General features: G+C 30.8%; 1 protein-coding gene across 4 annotated transcripts in view; it reads left to right on the top strand.

The window, feature by feature from the left end:
- The first annotated feature begins 624 nt into the window (after positions 1-624).
- The window catches only part of side-IV (sidestep IV), a 573,009-nt gene continuing 559,863 nt past the window's right edge, over positions 625-13,770 (top strand). For 3 of the 4 annotated variants that reach the window (XM_076404300.1, XM_076404298.1, XM_076404296.1), the window contains exon 1: positions 675-929. In XM_076404300.1, coding sequence (XP_076260415.1) covers positions 815-929 — 115 coding nt within the window. In that variant the 5' untranslated portion in view covers positions 675-814. Of the gene's footprint in view, positions 930-13,770 lie in introns of all 4 variants that reach the window. The other variant, XM_076404299.1, reaches the window with a different exon arrangement.

Below are 13,770 nucleotides of genomic sequence, written 5' to 3'. Positions count from 1 at the left end.
AATTAGATTTTTGATTCATATTTTTGCCATTATAGAAGTAACATACAATTTTAAAAAAAACTCTATAAATATTATAAAAAGGTAGTTGTGTTAATACAACATAATTATAAAAGAATATTTCGAAAAACTAGTATTATTATTATTTGACGACAGATTTGTTGTCATATCGGTATCAAGAGATTCAAAAATAGAAACACAACATAAAATATTCAGCGATATCAAAGGGTGGAATTATCGTTATCGAAACCATCGTCGTAGTCGGGGGAAAAACACGGATGCGGCTCTCTGCAGACGAATCTGACGAGAGGCTGGTGCAAGTTCCGTCGAAGAAGACGCCCGAAGACAAGCGCGCTCGCTGTGCTCCGGGTGAAACGCGCTGGCTCTGCCGCCGACGCCGAATAGTACGCTGTTGACCGTGGTGACGGGCACGACATCAGTGCTCCGGCTCAGACTACCCTTTGCGCTTACGCTACGTTCGCTCGCTCGCTCGGCTCTTCCTGCACAACGAACACGGTCTCCCTAATCGCGACCCATCTTCATGACATGCCCCTCACGTTAACGGTAAATGACAATCATTTTGACTTTGTCGGGATGCTGATGACGACGATGATGATGATGATGATGGACGATTAAGCGGCGTTGTCGATCGCCCTGTGTAGTTTTTCCCGCCGAATTTCTCACTCTTTCCGTTCATCATACACTGTTCGATCGTGGATTTCAATGGTGCTGGTGCCGGTTGTTGATTGTGAGTGAGTGTGTTGATGATGTCACCGGATCTGGATTAAGACGATCGCAGGAACGGACCTTTGCGAAGATGTGGAGCTTCGGCATGATAATGTTGGTGGTTTTTCCACTTGCCTCTCCCACCTACAGCGGAATACCCAGTTTGGAGGAAGGAGGTGTTCAGAGTAACGAACTGGATAGACCAAGTAAGTTGGATAACAATAAAGGTCTTGTTAATAACTGTCTATTTCTTAATATGACATCGTTAATTTTTCTTGATTATACCACTATATATTATCTGATAATTATGTTATTACTTCAGATAAAATTAGAACCAAGTATTATTTTGTCCAACAATGAATCTTATAAAATTTAATTTTCACACTGTCGAAGCTCAGCGACAATTTCTGTGATGATTTGAATAAATTCTCCAGTTATTGTTTTTTCTAATATCGTTATTATGGTACTTTTATGTAAGATGAAAACAATTATGTGGATGTCTACATAATTCGAGTTGGCAGTGGACAGCCTTTAAAAAAAAAACTAACACCGTCCAAATTGGTCCATTTTTCCATCTCTTATGGTGCCAAATCTATCGAAGATTTCTTATAATATCAAGTTGGCGAGTCCTGCTAATCTTGGTTCTTTTGAATAGAACTTGAATTGATAGAAACAACAATACTAATAGGAGTAATATGGAGAAAATTCATAAAATGTTTGCAGACCATATCTCCAATATTTTTATAAATATAACGTTAAAGTTTCATATATTCGAATGAAATTATTTTTGCCAAAAATGATAATTACTCGTAAGATACAGTACTATAATTAAAATAAGAAAGTTTAGTATATTTTATTGATCGAAATATACCTTCCTACAAAATATATCAAGTTTTTTAAAAAAATCAGAATGGTTGAATTTAAATTTCAATCTGAATCCAAACTGATCTCTATCTATTATAACGCCGAATCTATTGAAGTTTATTAACTATAATATCAGGTTGACAGTAGTTCCATATTCCGACAATCTTGATACTTTTGAATAGAACTGGAATTGACAGAAAAAATAAAACTAATAAGAGTAATATAACGAGAAAACTAACAATAATTTGCAGAACATTCCTCCAACCTTTTATACGTAATACGTAAAACGATAATGAATCTAAAGTACAATATTTTAATTAGAACAAAATACTTTTTAAACCAAATATTCCTTTATTGAAAAAATAAAGCTTTTTTTCAAAATTCAGAAAAAAAACACGGTTAAATTTGTTAGATTTTCAATATGAATTCAACTTATCCCAGTTTCTCAATTGGTTATAAAGCCAAATCTATTACAAAGATTGTTATAATATCAGGTTGTCAATTCCATATCCCGACAATCTTGATACCTTCGAATAGAATTATAACAACAATGTTCAGTAGATTGTTACGTAAGAGTAATATAGCAAAAATTCAAGAGATGTTTGCAAATATTTCCTCTTTTTACACATATATTAACGTTATATTTCATGCATTTAAATTGATTGTACAAATATTTTGAAGTAAAATAGTTTACTCTAATGTAAAATATTATAATTAAAACAACAATATATATTAATTTTTATTGATCCAAATATTTTTTTCAAATTTTTATAAAACGGCAAAAAAAACTGTTTATTATTTTGAACCAATTAAATAACATATTTTTTTCATGTACTAAGGTAATTACATAAAACTACTTAAATTTGGTCAGTGTGTGAGTAAATTGTTTGAAAATATTCTTGACTGACTAAATTAAAATACAACATTGTTAAAATGTTTCTAAAGGAAATATATCGAAGAGCTAACTGCATAAAACTATTTAAATTTGGTCAGTGTGTATGTAAATTATTTCAAAATATTCAAAACTAACTAAAATAAAATACAACATTGTTAAAGTATTGTTTATAAACGAAATATATCGAACTGATAACAAAAAAAAACTTGTACTGATAAGCAAATAATAACAAATTCAGTAAAAACTATTCCTTGGCTTTCCTTGATATAAAAAATGCTAACCCACCGATCTGAAATTTGGTCGATTGGAAACAAGTTTAAATCGTGTGGATGCGTTGTAATAAAACGGATTGTTTGACAATATTGATCTTTATTAGCAAATCTTTATTATAACAAATTATTATATTATAATCAAAATATTTGTACCACTTACTAATGTAGGTGTGTGTTTATTATTTTTTCGGTCTTTTATTCACTTCCGTTTTAGGATTCCTTGATATTTCCTTTTTAATTTTTTTTATATTTTAAAGTCTCTTTTTACCAACGAGAATTTATCTGGACCGGACCTACAGTTTAACGTAGGCTCCGAACCACGGTCCACGACATTAAGCCTACCGACCGGCGAGTGACCAACTTCCCAGAAATCATCCCCGAAGACATCCGGTCTTACCCAGCCTGGTTACTGGCGTGACTGGGATCATTTTCTATGTCGGATTTTGCACTCTTGCCTAAGGACAATCCCAGATATTAAACAATCACAAACATAAATTTGCGACGATGCCCCAGCAGGTTTCAAAACCGCGAGTATCTCAACAGTAAGCCTTTTTAATTAATGAATTTGCTATATAGTCGGTTTTTTTTATAATGAAATACATTACAAAATACAAAACCAGGGAAACCCTCGTAGGTAAAAAGAAGACATTAAAAGACTAGGGGACTATAAGAAAATACACATAGTAAAAAATTATTAATTATTTTTGGATTTTTGAGGCATATATGTTTTTTATCATCAGATTAAATACTCTATACTTTTATATTGATCCGCAAGCTAGCATGGGCAAGATCAACAATACAAATTTATATTATTTGAAACTCTTTTCATCTGTGATTGGTACTGTGTATATACGAATTTCATGTTAACTAAATATGTAAAGGTGGTTCGGAATTAATAGCTTCTTAATGGTTATCCTTTTTATTTACATAAATATTTATCTCACGGCCCCAAACTGTTATCGAAAACAAAACCGCTGAAATTGAACATCAAAGAGGAAAATACGTAAACTTTACCCATTTCAAACAAATAACACACTCCCAATCCAAACTGGTAGTAACCATAATCCGATATCGACCATGTTCCCCATCGATACGATATATTTGAAACCGTCAAAGTACCATTTACATAATTGGTAATGTTCATCAGACTTTTATGTAAATCGTCTTTTATTAACTGAATATTATTATATCGGAATTAGTTTATTGAATGGTTTCGTGTTTTTAAAGAAAACATATGCAAGAATTCGAGATTTCTACCTACAGTTTTGAAAAAACTATCTTTTATGAATGAGACTGAATGAGATGAAACCCGAAAAAAGATTTTATTGTCAATCTCACAGATGATGGGAGCATGTGATGCATTGTAAAAACACAGTGTAGGTTTCGTATTTACATTTTTCTATAGATAGATACAAATATGACAATATTTCATGTATTTCTGACTTTTATTTAAGTTTTATTATCTTTTTGTTGGTTTATATATTAATATTAACGTTATAATTACTATTCATATCTATTAATTCTGTCAGTCAGTCTAAGGAAACTCACTTCAGATAATTATTATTTGTGGTTTGACAAATTTAAAACAGAATAACTTAAAACATATAAAACATGATATATAAAACGATATCCATTTGTTGCAACTATTAACCCTTCGCTTTGTTGCATTCTGCTCATGTCTAGCATCAGTTATAAGTCATTTCATGCAGTCATATATATGTATTTTGTTTGGCTAAATGAGTATTTTACTGTAATTATCTCATTTACATTGGTTTACATAGTATCTCATCGATTTATAATATTTAAAATTTTGCACCAATTTTCAATAGTATATCAGCACTTCATTATAATTTTTAATATTGATAAAATAAATACCATTTAAAGTTAGGTTTTCAGAATTAGAAATATCATTTTAATTTCAAATAGAATACACAAAAGTTTCGTAAGCAGTTGTAACCCTCTCTTTGTATTTCCGAGTGAACCAGCTTTCAGTGTTGGTTTTCGTAAAATGTTTTTATTACTTCGAATAATTAGACGGCTTGGTGGCCTAGTGGTTAAGGCGACAGACCGCCCTGTCTTTCTACTGTTGAGATAGTCGCGGGTTCGAATACTGCTGGGTCATAGATGTACTTTATTTTTGTAATTATAAATGACTTTATAGGAAATAGTAGAAAATCCGACAAGGAATAACCATCGGAGTTAGACCAGCAACCAGGCTGTGTAAGACCGGATGTTTTTTCGAAAGGTCTCTAAGTTGCTCACTGGCCAGTCGGTAGGCTTAATGCCGAGGACGGTGGTTCTTATATATATATATATATATATATATATATATATATATATATATATATAAAACTATAGACTTAAAATATATAAAAAAAACTTCGAATAATCATTTAATATGTTAACTAACATAACAAAAAACAGTAATATTTTATTTATTGATAATTTAATATAAAATTTTGTCTTCTTTTTATTTAGTAGAACAAAACAATAATAATTAATTTAATATTAATAATAATATGTAATGAATTAATAATATAAAAATCATTCTATTCTATCAAGTATCCACTATCATATTGAACTGTTGAAGGTACTATTGAAAGTACTTCTTATAAACCTACAAGTTATTAACGATATGATGAGATTGAAAACTGATACTGTAGAATATGTTAACTGACATCAAAACATTAATATGCATAGCCACCAAAATTGATTGTCATTCTTGTGTTGATGTTTTTGATGATATGACGATTTTTATTCTCTTTCGTGGTTCTTTGTTTGTTTTTCAACAACTCTTGCCTTGTCACTCTTTAAAGAAGAAATACCAGGTAAACGATTTTGAGCCGATAGCTATTTTGTTTTTCTGATTCAATAAAAAACAGTTTAATTAAAAAGTAATTGACTTTGTAAGAGCAACGAGTTTAACTTAATGTCGAACTATATAGATGAACTAAGCGAAAACCCGCAGGACAACTGTAACAATACTGCAAGTATTTTTCGAGCGTTCGATAACCTGATAGACAAACTTTCGATTGATACTTAGAGAGATTTCGGGACTAGCAGGACGCTCTCCTGGGTTTTACCGTTCTTTATATAGCCCTATTATGGCAGTTTTCGTTTTTCTTTATCGTCGACGCTTACTGATGTGCAGGAGAAGTTGCCGATACGCTTACGGACTACACAACAATGTTTCTTTCGGAAATAAAAAAGCTGTCGGTAAAAATGTGTCGAATTACTTTAATTTTTATTTATTTTAACATATATTAAGATTTATTGTTAATATTAAAACTAATGTTACAATTAATATTATAATACGATTTCAGAGATAGTAATTATTCATTTTTGGGATGGATAAGACTGTGTGTACTCTGGGATGGTCTCTTCCTCTTGGTCTTAATACAGAGGTTTGCGATTAGAAGTATATATTAAGTTGTAAGTTCGGGGACTCTAAAATATTAACACTAGAGTGTTTAATAGTTCTGTCTGTTCATAGAAATCGTCACTAGAGATATGTCATCAACATGTTGAAGTAACTCGTAGTTTAATAATTTGTCTTTATATATACATTGACTTGTGTAGGTATTAAAGTCTTTTAATTAACGCAGAAGCTTAATTACAAATTCGTTAATTGATATAAAAGCTCCTTTGATACTCATCGTTGCTAAGTCATAATCAAGCATAAAATTGGGAATATCAGGCCTAACGAAAATATCTTAATTTAGGTTCCGATTAAAAATTAGAATCTTAAGATAAAGCTTTATAACATGGAAACTTTATTAATCGCTTTTATTGACCAAGAAAGGTGGGTACTACTTTTAGACGTCCACATAGGGTTTAGTTATGTTGCTGTTCTACAACTAATTCTCTGGAAGATTGTTTCAAACATACTGAACGACCAACCTACAATGATGCGTAAGTTTTTCCATACAACATACATATAATAGCACATATATGGCCAATATGGACAAGGGTATATACATCAATTAATATATATTACTAAGTAGGATCATGTCACATCAGTGGTTGGAATAATTAATAATCATGAAGAGCAATATCTGGTTAATATAACGGGTATAGTAGGACTTGGTCATCACCATAAAAGTTTTCCTGATTTATTGCAATATTTATTATTAGTAGTTTTTTTGCGTAGAAAATCGTCAATTGGATATTCAGCTCAAAAACATCTTTTCATCATTCATCGTTCTTTTTTATCAGTTCATAGTATTTCATAGCTTATTTTCGGATCTTTTCCTTGAATAAATTAATTGTTGCAAATTTTTAAAAACTAATTCATAATACTTTCCCACCGAATTTAAATTTATTTTCCCTAAAATTATTTTTCTGGATATAAAAAATCACTGGTGATAATTTTCAGAAGTGTTTACAACTTAATCTGTCAAAACTACATTGTTATTCACTAACTTTCCCATCGGTGACACATGTTTTAACTATTCAGATTTCAATTTCATTCATTCCTCTTGTTTGTTTCTGTATTTTCCCCATCCCGTTCCAAAATGTAGCAAAACTTAAAATTAATTTTAAAATAAAAAAAACAACGGTACTTTTGAAATTAAGAATTTATAAAATTATTATATTAATTATTATATTTTACAGAAGCAAAAAATAGATTTAACATAAACTCTGTTATAATGGCTTTTCTACATGCCTGATTATTTTCAAGTTCAAAAATAATCAAGCTTCTGTATAGTGTTAAGTAACATTAACCTTTTAAAATAACTAAAAATCATTTATTTATAAATATATAGAACATATTTAATATTGGCTCTTATGATTTTAAGTATTGTATTTCAGCCTGTTGAGGAAATGTTTTAATATATATTGACCAATATAATAATATTTCATTATTTAAAAATCATTTCGGTTTTTTCTATTTTCTATTTTATGATTATCTATTTTTTCGATTTCTTTTACACGTCATTAAGGTATCTTTAGTTTTACTAACTCTTACTTATTCAGTGAAGTCATACTGAGAGCGTTTGAAAGATTGCAGCCTGTAGAACATCCACATATAAAGATAACGTCATTAGTTCTTCGATGTTGTATAGAATTGAAATAGGTATTCCAGAAGGCTATTTTCGTCATATTTTGCTTCCTGTTTTTGAAAAAAGGAAAAAATATAGTATTGGTTTTTCGCAAATAGGGTTGTGTTTCTGGTGAATAGTGTCTAGACGAACTCATATCAGAAGTGGTTTTACCGAAATGTCGATGTTAAAGATGAACTTCTAGATGGAAATGAAGCCGACTAATTGTTAATTTGATGAGACTCCTAAAAATGTCGATTTAGACTATATATTTCACCTCACAACTTCGCTTATATTATTTCCTGGATACGTAGTTGTACAGTGATAGAATTATAGCTTTGCCAGTAGTTTTACTGAAAAAGATCATCTATTAAAATGACATATTTGTTATTAATTAGAATTTGAAATACATATCGAAATTACTATTCCAAACCTATTATGCAGATAACAATTTTCAAAATACTAATTATAAAATTTATATTTGCAGCTATTAATAATTGTCAGGAATCAAATTTATGCAGTTATTCAGCAAAAATGCATTCACAAAGACCCAAAATTGCCCATTTTAAAATAATGAACACATAGCAGTAATTATTTTAAAATTAATGCTGGGATTGTATTTTATGGCAAAACGATCATATTAAAATAAACTGACGCTGATTTTCGTCTCTGTATATATTTGGTAATTAAGCTTGAACAACTGCACTATTTTAAACAAACTTCGTAATAAAATGTTTAAAATAAAATTGTTTTTTCTAGTTTTAAACCATTTGTAAATTCAATATCTCGATTTACCTCCCGGATTTTTAATTTTAAACAATTTAATTGGCAATATATGACAATTTTAATGCTTTATTTACGTTTTTAGACTTTTTATGTACTCTTTTCTGGTGTGAAGGTTTTCTATTTTCTATAAAAATATAAAAAACAGTCCATTCTAGACCCTCTATATGAATTTGTCACTAAATTACTATTAACAATTCAAATTTCGAGTAATTATTTAAATATGGTTACAGTATAATGACAAAAAAATATATGGAAACAATTTTTTTTCCTGCACAATTGAACAGCAATTGATTTATATAAACACTGGACTATTGATGTCAATCACTACTCAGACTGGTTATTTGAATTTCTAGTTCACGCCTTGTTCAGGAAATTGTCACTTAACAACAGTAATAAAATAATAAATTAGTTATTAACATGATTTATTGTGATTATTAATTAATACTGTTCGATCAAGATCGATGAGATTTTATAGCAAATTTAATATAAAAAAACCTGCGTGTTTATGCTAGTAATCTGCAATTGTGATTAACAAATATTATTACGTACTAATTGTGGTGTAGTCTAGCCGCTTATAGGAAATATCATTTGAGTGTTGAGTATGAAATATTTGTGGTCAACAAATTTTATTTTCATTGGAATTTTTCATGAGGAAATGAAATTATATCATTTCACAACTGCCTCATTCATTTTCATTTTTCCTGAACTAAAATTTAACCATTCAATGACAAAAGTAATTCTAAGAAGGCCTTGAAAGCTAAGCTGAACATCGAATTCAACAACCAATTCAAAGACTAGGAAAATATTTATAAATACATTCTGTCCAATGAGGATTACATTGAAGGAAGCGAAGTACATTTCGTTGGTGATCTCAATAAAAAAGTAAACAATAAACAATTATGTGGTTTTAATAATTCTAGCAATTCTAATCAGTTCTTCTAATAACTATTATTCATGGCCCTCTCCGGATGCACTTTAGTTTATTATTCTAGCCGATTTGTTATTCCAAGAACTTTTTTGTCTGAAAATAATTATATAAACTTATGTTAAGTAATAGATATATACAAAATATATAAAAGAACTACAACAAAATATCATTCAGTAATCCAATGTTACTGTATAATTAAAATAAACGAACTTGTGTATAATCTTATTAACTGTTTTACTAATGAACACTCGCATTTAAATGGTAATTATAACACTTACTATAAACACCTTGGTCTAATTTATGGTTTTAAATATTTCATTTATAATCTGCCATTCTCTCACGTTTGCTGGATTAAATTAATTTTATAAAAATACCATGATTGTATGATTTGAGGTTTGAAAGACAGTATCCTTTAATGAGTATATGTATAAAGTAAGAAAAAATTTAAGGTAAAGATTGACAAAACATAATATTATTTATAATAAACTGCGGAAACTTATTTATAGTCCTATTAACATCAGAAAATGTTGGCTAATATGTTATAGTCATATTTAACTACAAAATAAATAATATGTAGAGTATATATAAGTTTTTTGCCAATATACCTTCCTCCTATATATTAAAATATATATAATATATATAAATATATATAAATAAATATATATAATCCTGTAAAAAATCCTTCTCAGATATTTATATTTTCGGTAGAATAAGCTATATCTTTTTTGTAACAAGGTGGGTTTTCTTGGTAAAATAGAATACATCTTTTTGTTGTTTTGTTTTTCTCGTTTTATGGTCGATCTAAAAATGTCGGGCTCTATCTGGATTCAATGGACATTAATTTGGTTTTGTCTGTTTATTCATCGATCTACTTATTTGATTATAGTGCAGAGTAATGTACTATATGAATGTTCATTGTGGCTTCTTTGCAGCAATAGATGGAAACTAGTTAGTCAACCTATGTACTAATTAGTCCTTGCTATCATTTAATGGATAGCAAAGACATGCTTCAGATATTTATACTTTTATATATTTGATGATTTTTCATTGCATATTTTAATATATGACCACCATGTTCAGCAAGCTGAATATATCAATTAATAAAAATAATTTATTGATGTACAAATCGTTACTAGAGGAGCATCTACTACACAAATCGTATGCTACTGTTAGTGCCGCAGGACTTTGAACATTTTATGTTGTCGTCGTTTATCTGTTTGTTTTCCAACAAGTCCTTTGATCTGTTATTTCCAGTTTTCATCTGTTTGGGTCTGTGGCTAATCACCTTTAGTCGTTTAAATGTGAACTTTTGCATCATTTGTCCTGTGACTCGTTTTAACTCTGTATGTCTTCTATATTGTATGATTGTTCGCCTCTTAAGGCAATTCTATAAAAACATTTTCATGCTTTCATATACAATGTAAGTCTTTTCAACCTTCTGAATTATTTTTTGTAAGATATATGTTTTTAAGCTATATGTAAGTTTTTTACTTCTGAAAATTGTTAGCTATATCAACTGGTGAACATATGACATTTCCATTTTCACCATTATTAAACAATCTAATCTAACCATTGGAGTTGATGGTTTTGTCCTTTATCATCTCATATTGATACTATTCCGTCATATAACAATTACCAGGTTGACTCTGAATTATTTAAAAATAATATCAATTACAAAGAACGGCCTAGACGATACGAAAAAGTTTTAAATGATGAATTGTTATATTTATTGGACGAATACCGAACTCAAATTCTCAAAGAACTTTCAGATAAGTTAAAAGTTAATGACACAATTGCTTTCAAACATTTACATAAGATGGGAAGCCGGATGAGAAATGGCTATCGTCAGTTCCATCGCACTTCCATTGCAAAAAGAGATATTTCTGTGATGTGTTGTAACTGGCGATGAAAAGTAGATGGTAAACTGGAAACATGGGTTAGTCCAAGAGAGCCTTCCATATCTGAAACAAGATATGAATAAAACCCTACTGTGCGAAAAAAACCTAGTGAGATCAGCAGTATGCAAGATATTACAAGTTGGTAAAACCAAATGAAACTGTCAGAGCAGATTTCTAGGGAAGCCTATTGAATAAATTGAACGACATATTGCTGCAAAAAAGACCATCAATGACAAAGCTCGTCTAGACGTTGCATATTGTGCAAGATACACTGTAACAGCTCAAAAGGGTAGTTCTATGGTACCCCAGGTACTCACCAGACATAGCAACTACTGATTACTACCTGTTCATTTCAATAACTCGTAAACTGATTTATGGTCGGATCGCTAGTAAATCAACATCGTTATTTGCTTGCACTATTGTCATGTTATCAGGAAGATAGGAGAAAGTTGTGGAAAAGAATATAAAATAAGTGTGTAGGAATGTTCGTCTTGTCGGTCGGAATGCGTGGCTGTCGATGCGATTGTTTGTCCGAACACTCACTACTGTTTTGTGGAAGGAATTCGCACGAAAACTGAAAACACCGGTTGAATAAAAACTTATTTATTTCATGTGTTAAGTACTACATGTTTTCGACGGAAGGATGGATAGGATATTAGGTTAGGTAAAGGAAGTATGGAAGCGCTATGGAAGTGGCGCTGTTACAACGGGTAGAGAAAAAGAGACAAAGTCGTTGCCATGATGGTCATTGATATCCGGGAACCGCATAGTACCAATCTACAGGTGTTGCCAAGCTTTGAACTTAATGTAAATGTAATAGTGGTGGTCTAACGGATTATAGCGGTCGCTACACGTATTTTCGAAAAAAATATCATTATCGATTAAGTGAATGAATATTCTACTACAAACTCACGTATTATAACTAACTATAGCCTACAACCTTCCTAAGTTTATATAAATTTTGAAATTTCAAAACTTAAAACAGTTTAATAACAGTTGTTTGTTTTTATCGATGGGATATATTCATTAGTTTGCAGCAACACTCGACATAATCCAGTAGAAATTTCTTATTAATTAAATAGGAACAATGAAAATTTCTCACCAAAGATTTATTATTTTGCAGCTTTTATTTAAGAGCGAATCTTAACTTGACATCGTTGATGTTGTTTACAATCAGCATAACACAGGTTGCGCCATTCATCCTTCAAGATTTACGGTCCCAATATACAAATGATATATTACAAAACAAAGAGAATGTTCGAAATAAATTATTTTAATGATGTCTCAGCCCCATTACTATTGGCTTACACCTGGTAATAACTCACGAAAAAACTACTTATATTGCATTTATTTCCTCGTTATTGTTTGTTTTGGATAAATTATGGCCTACATTCGCGCCGTTCGCTGTAATAAAATCAGATGTAGATCTAATAATCCTTTTAATTTTTCTGATACCGTACACGAACACCTGTTGGAGAAGGCGCGTGGGTCGAGAGAACGAAACTCTTTTTTCCACCATGTTTAGGTCTTGTCGGACCGTTTAATATATTCCGCTAACTGTTTTCGTTAGTCTCGTTCGACATCGATCAATTTACCGGGGACGATGACAGAGTTTCTTTTATTCGTACCATTGTCTCCTATGCCTACTCGAATCCGAGCCATTAATCTCGCCAGTTAACCGGCTACGTTTCGAGACAATAAAACGTTCTATTGCTCAATCGCGGGAATTTCATCTTTGTTTTTTCAACGGGCTTATTTTCGGACTGTGGTTTATAACAGACCCGATTTTATAGCCGCGAGTCAATAATAAAACACCAACTCGAAAAGAAAACTGTTCCATGACGGCCGGACGGAACTGATGTTTCATCGAGGGAACGCGAGTTGGATTAGTTCGTCGGTCCAACGTGATTATCAAACTTGTCTAGTTAATTTGTTACTACTCCTGGAGGCCCAATGTACATTAAAAAAATACTATTCAAGAACATTAGAAAAAGTTAGATCAAGTTTTAAGTTAGAAAGAAAAGTTAACATAATCGTTTAATAAAAGCTTAATACTATAATTTTCCCAGAACTGAATTGAAAGAGGAATTTTTAATCCACGACAAAATCGTCTTGTCATGTCGTCTGACTAATGCAGCAACCAAGAAACCGACCAGCACTGTAACCTAATTTAATAAAAAAATAACAACACGAAAAATGACGGTGAATTTTCTCCTGACCTGATGTTTCGTCGAGAGAACAAGAGTTGGGTTAATTCATCGGCCCACCGTGATCTATCGAACGTACCCAGTTCAGTCGTTTCATTTGTTACTATTCGTAGAGAGATCCGATCGAATAGTTAATTGTTTTTAGATGTTTTCCG

The sequence above is a fragment of the Rhynchophorus ferrugineus genome, unplaced genomic scaffold (assembly GCF_030347505.1).
Source record: "Rhynchophorus ferrugineus isolate W39M unplaced genomic scaffold, kcgeb_rfMv2 rfM4, whole genome shotgun sequence".
NCBI lineage: Eukaryota > Metazoa > Arthropoda > Insecta > Coleoptera > Curculionidae > Rhynchophorus > Rhynchophorus ferrugineus.
This window is presented reverse-complemented; position numbering and strand designations above follow the sequence as displayed.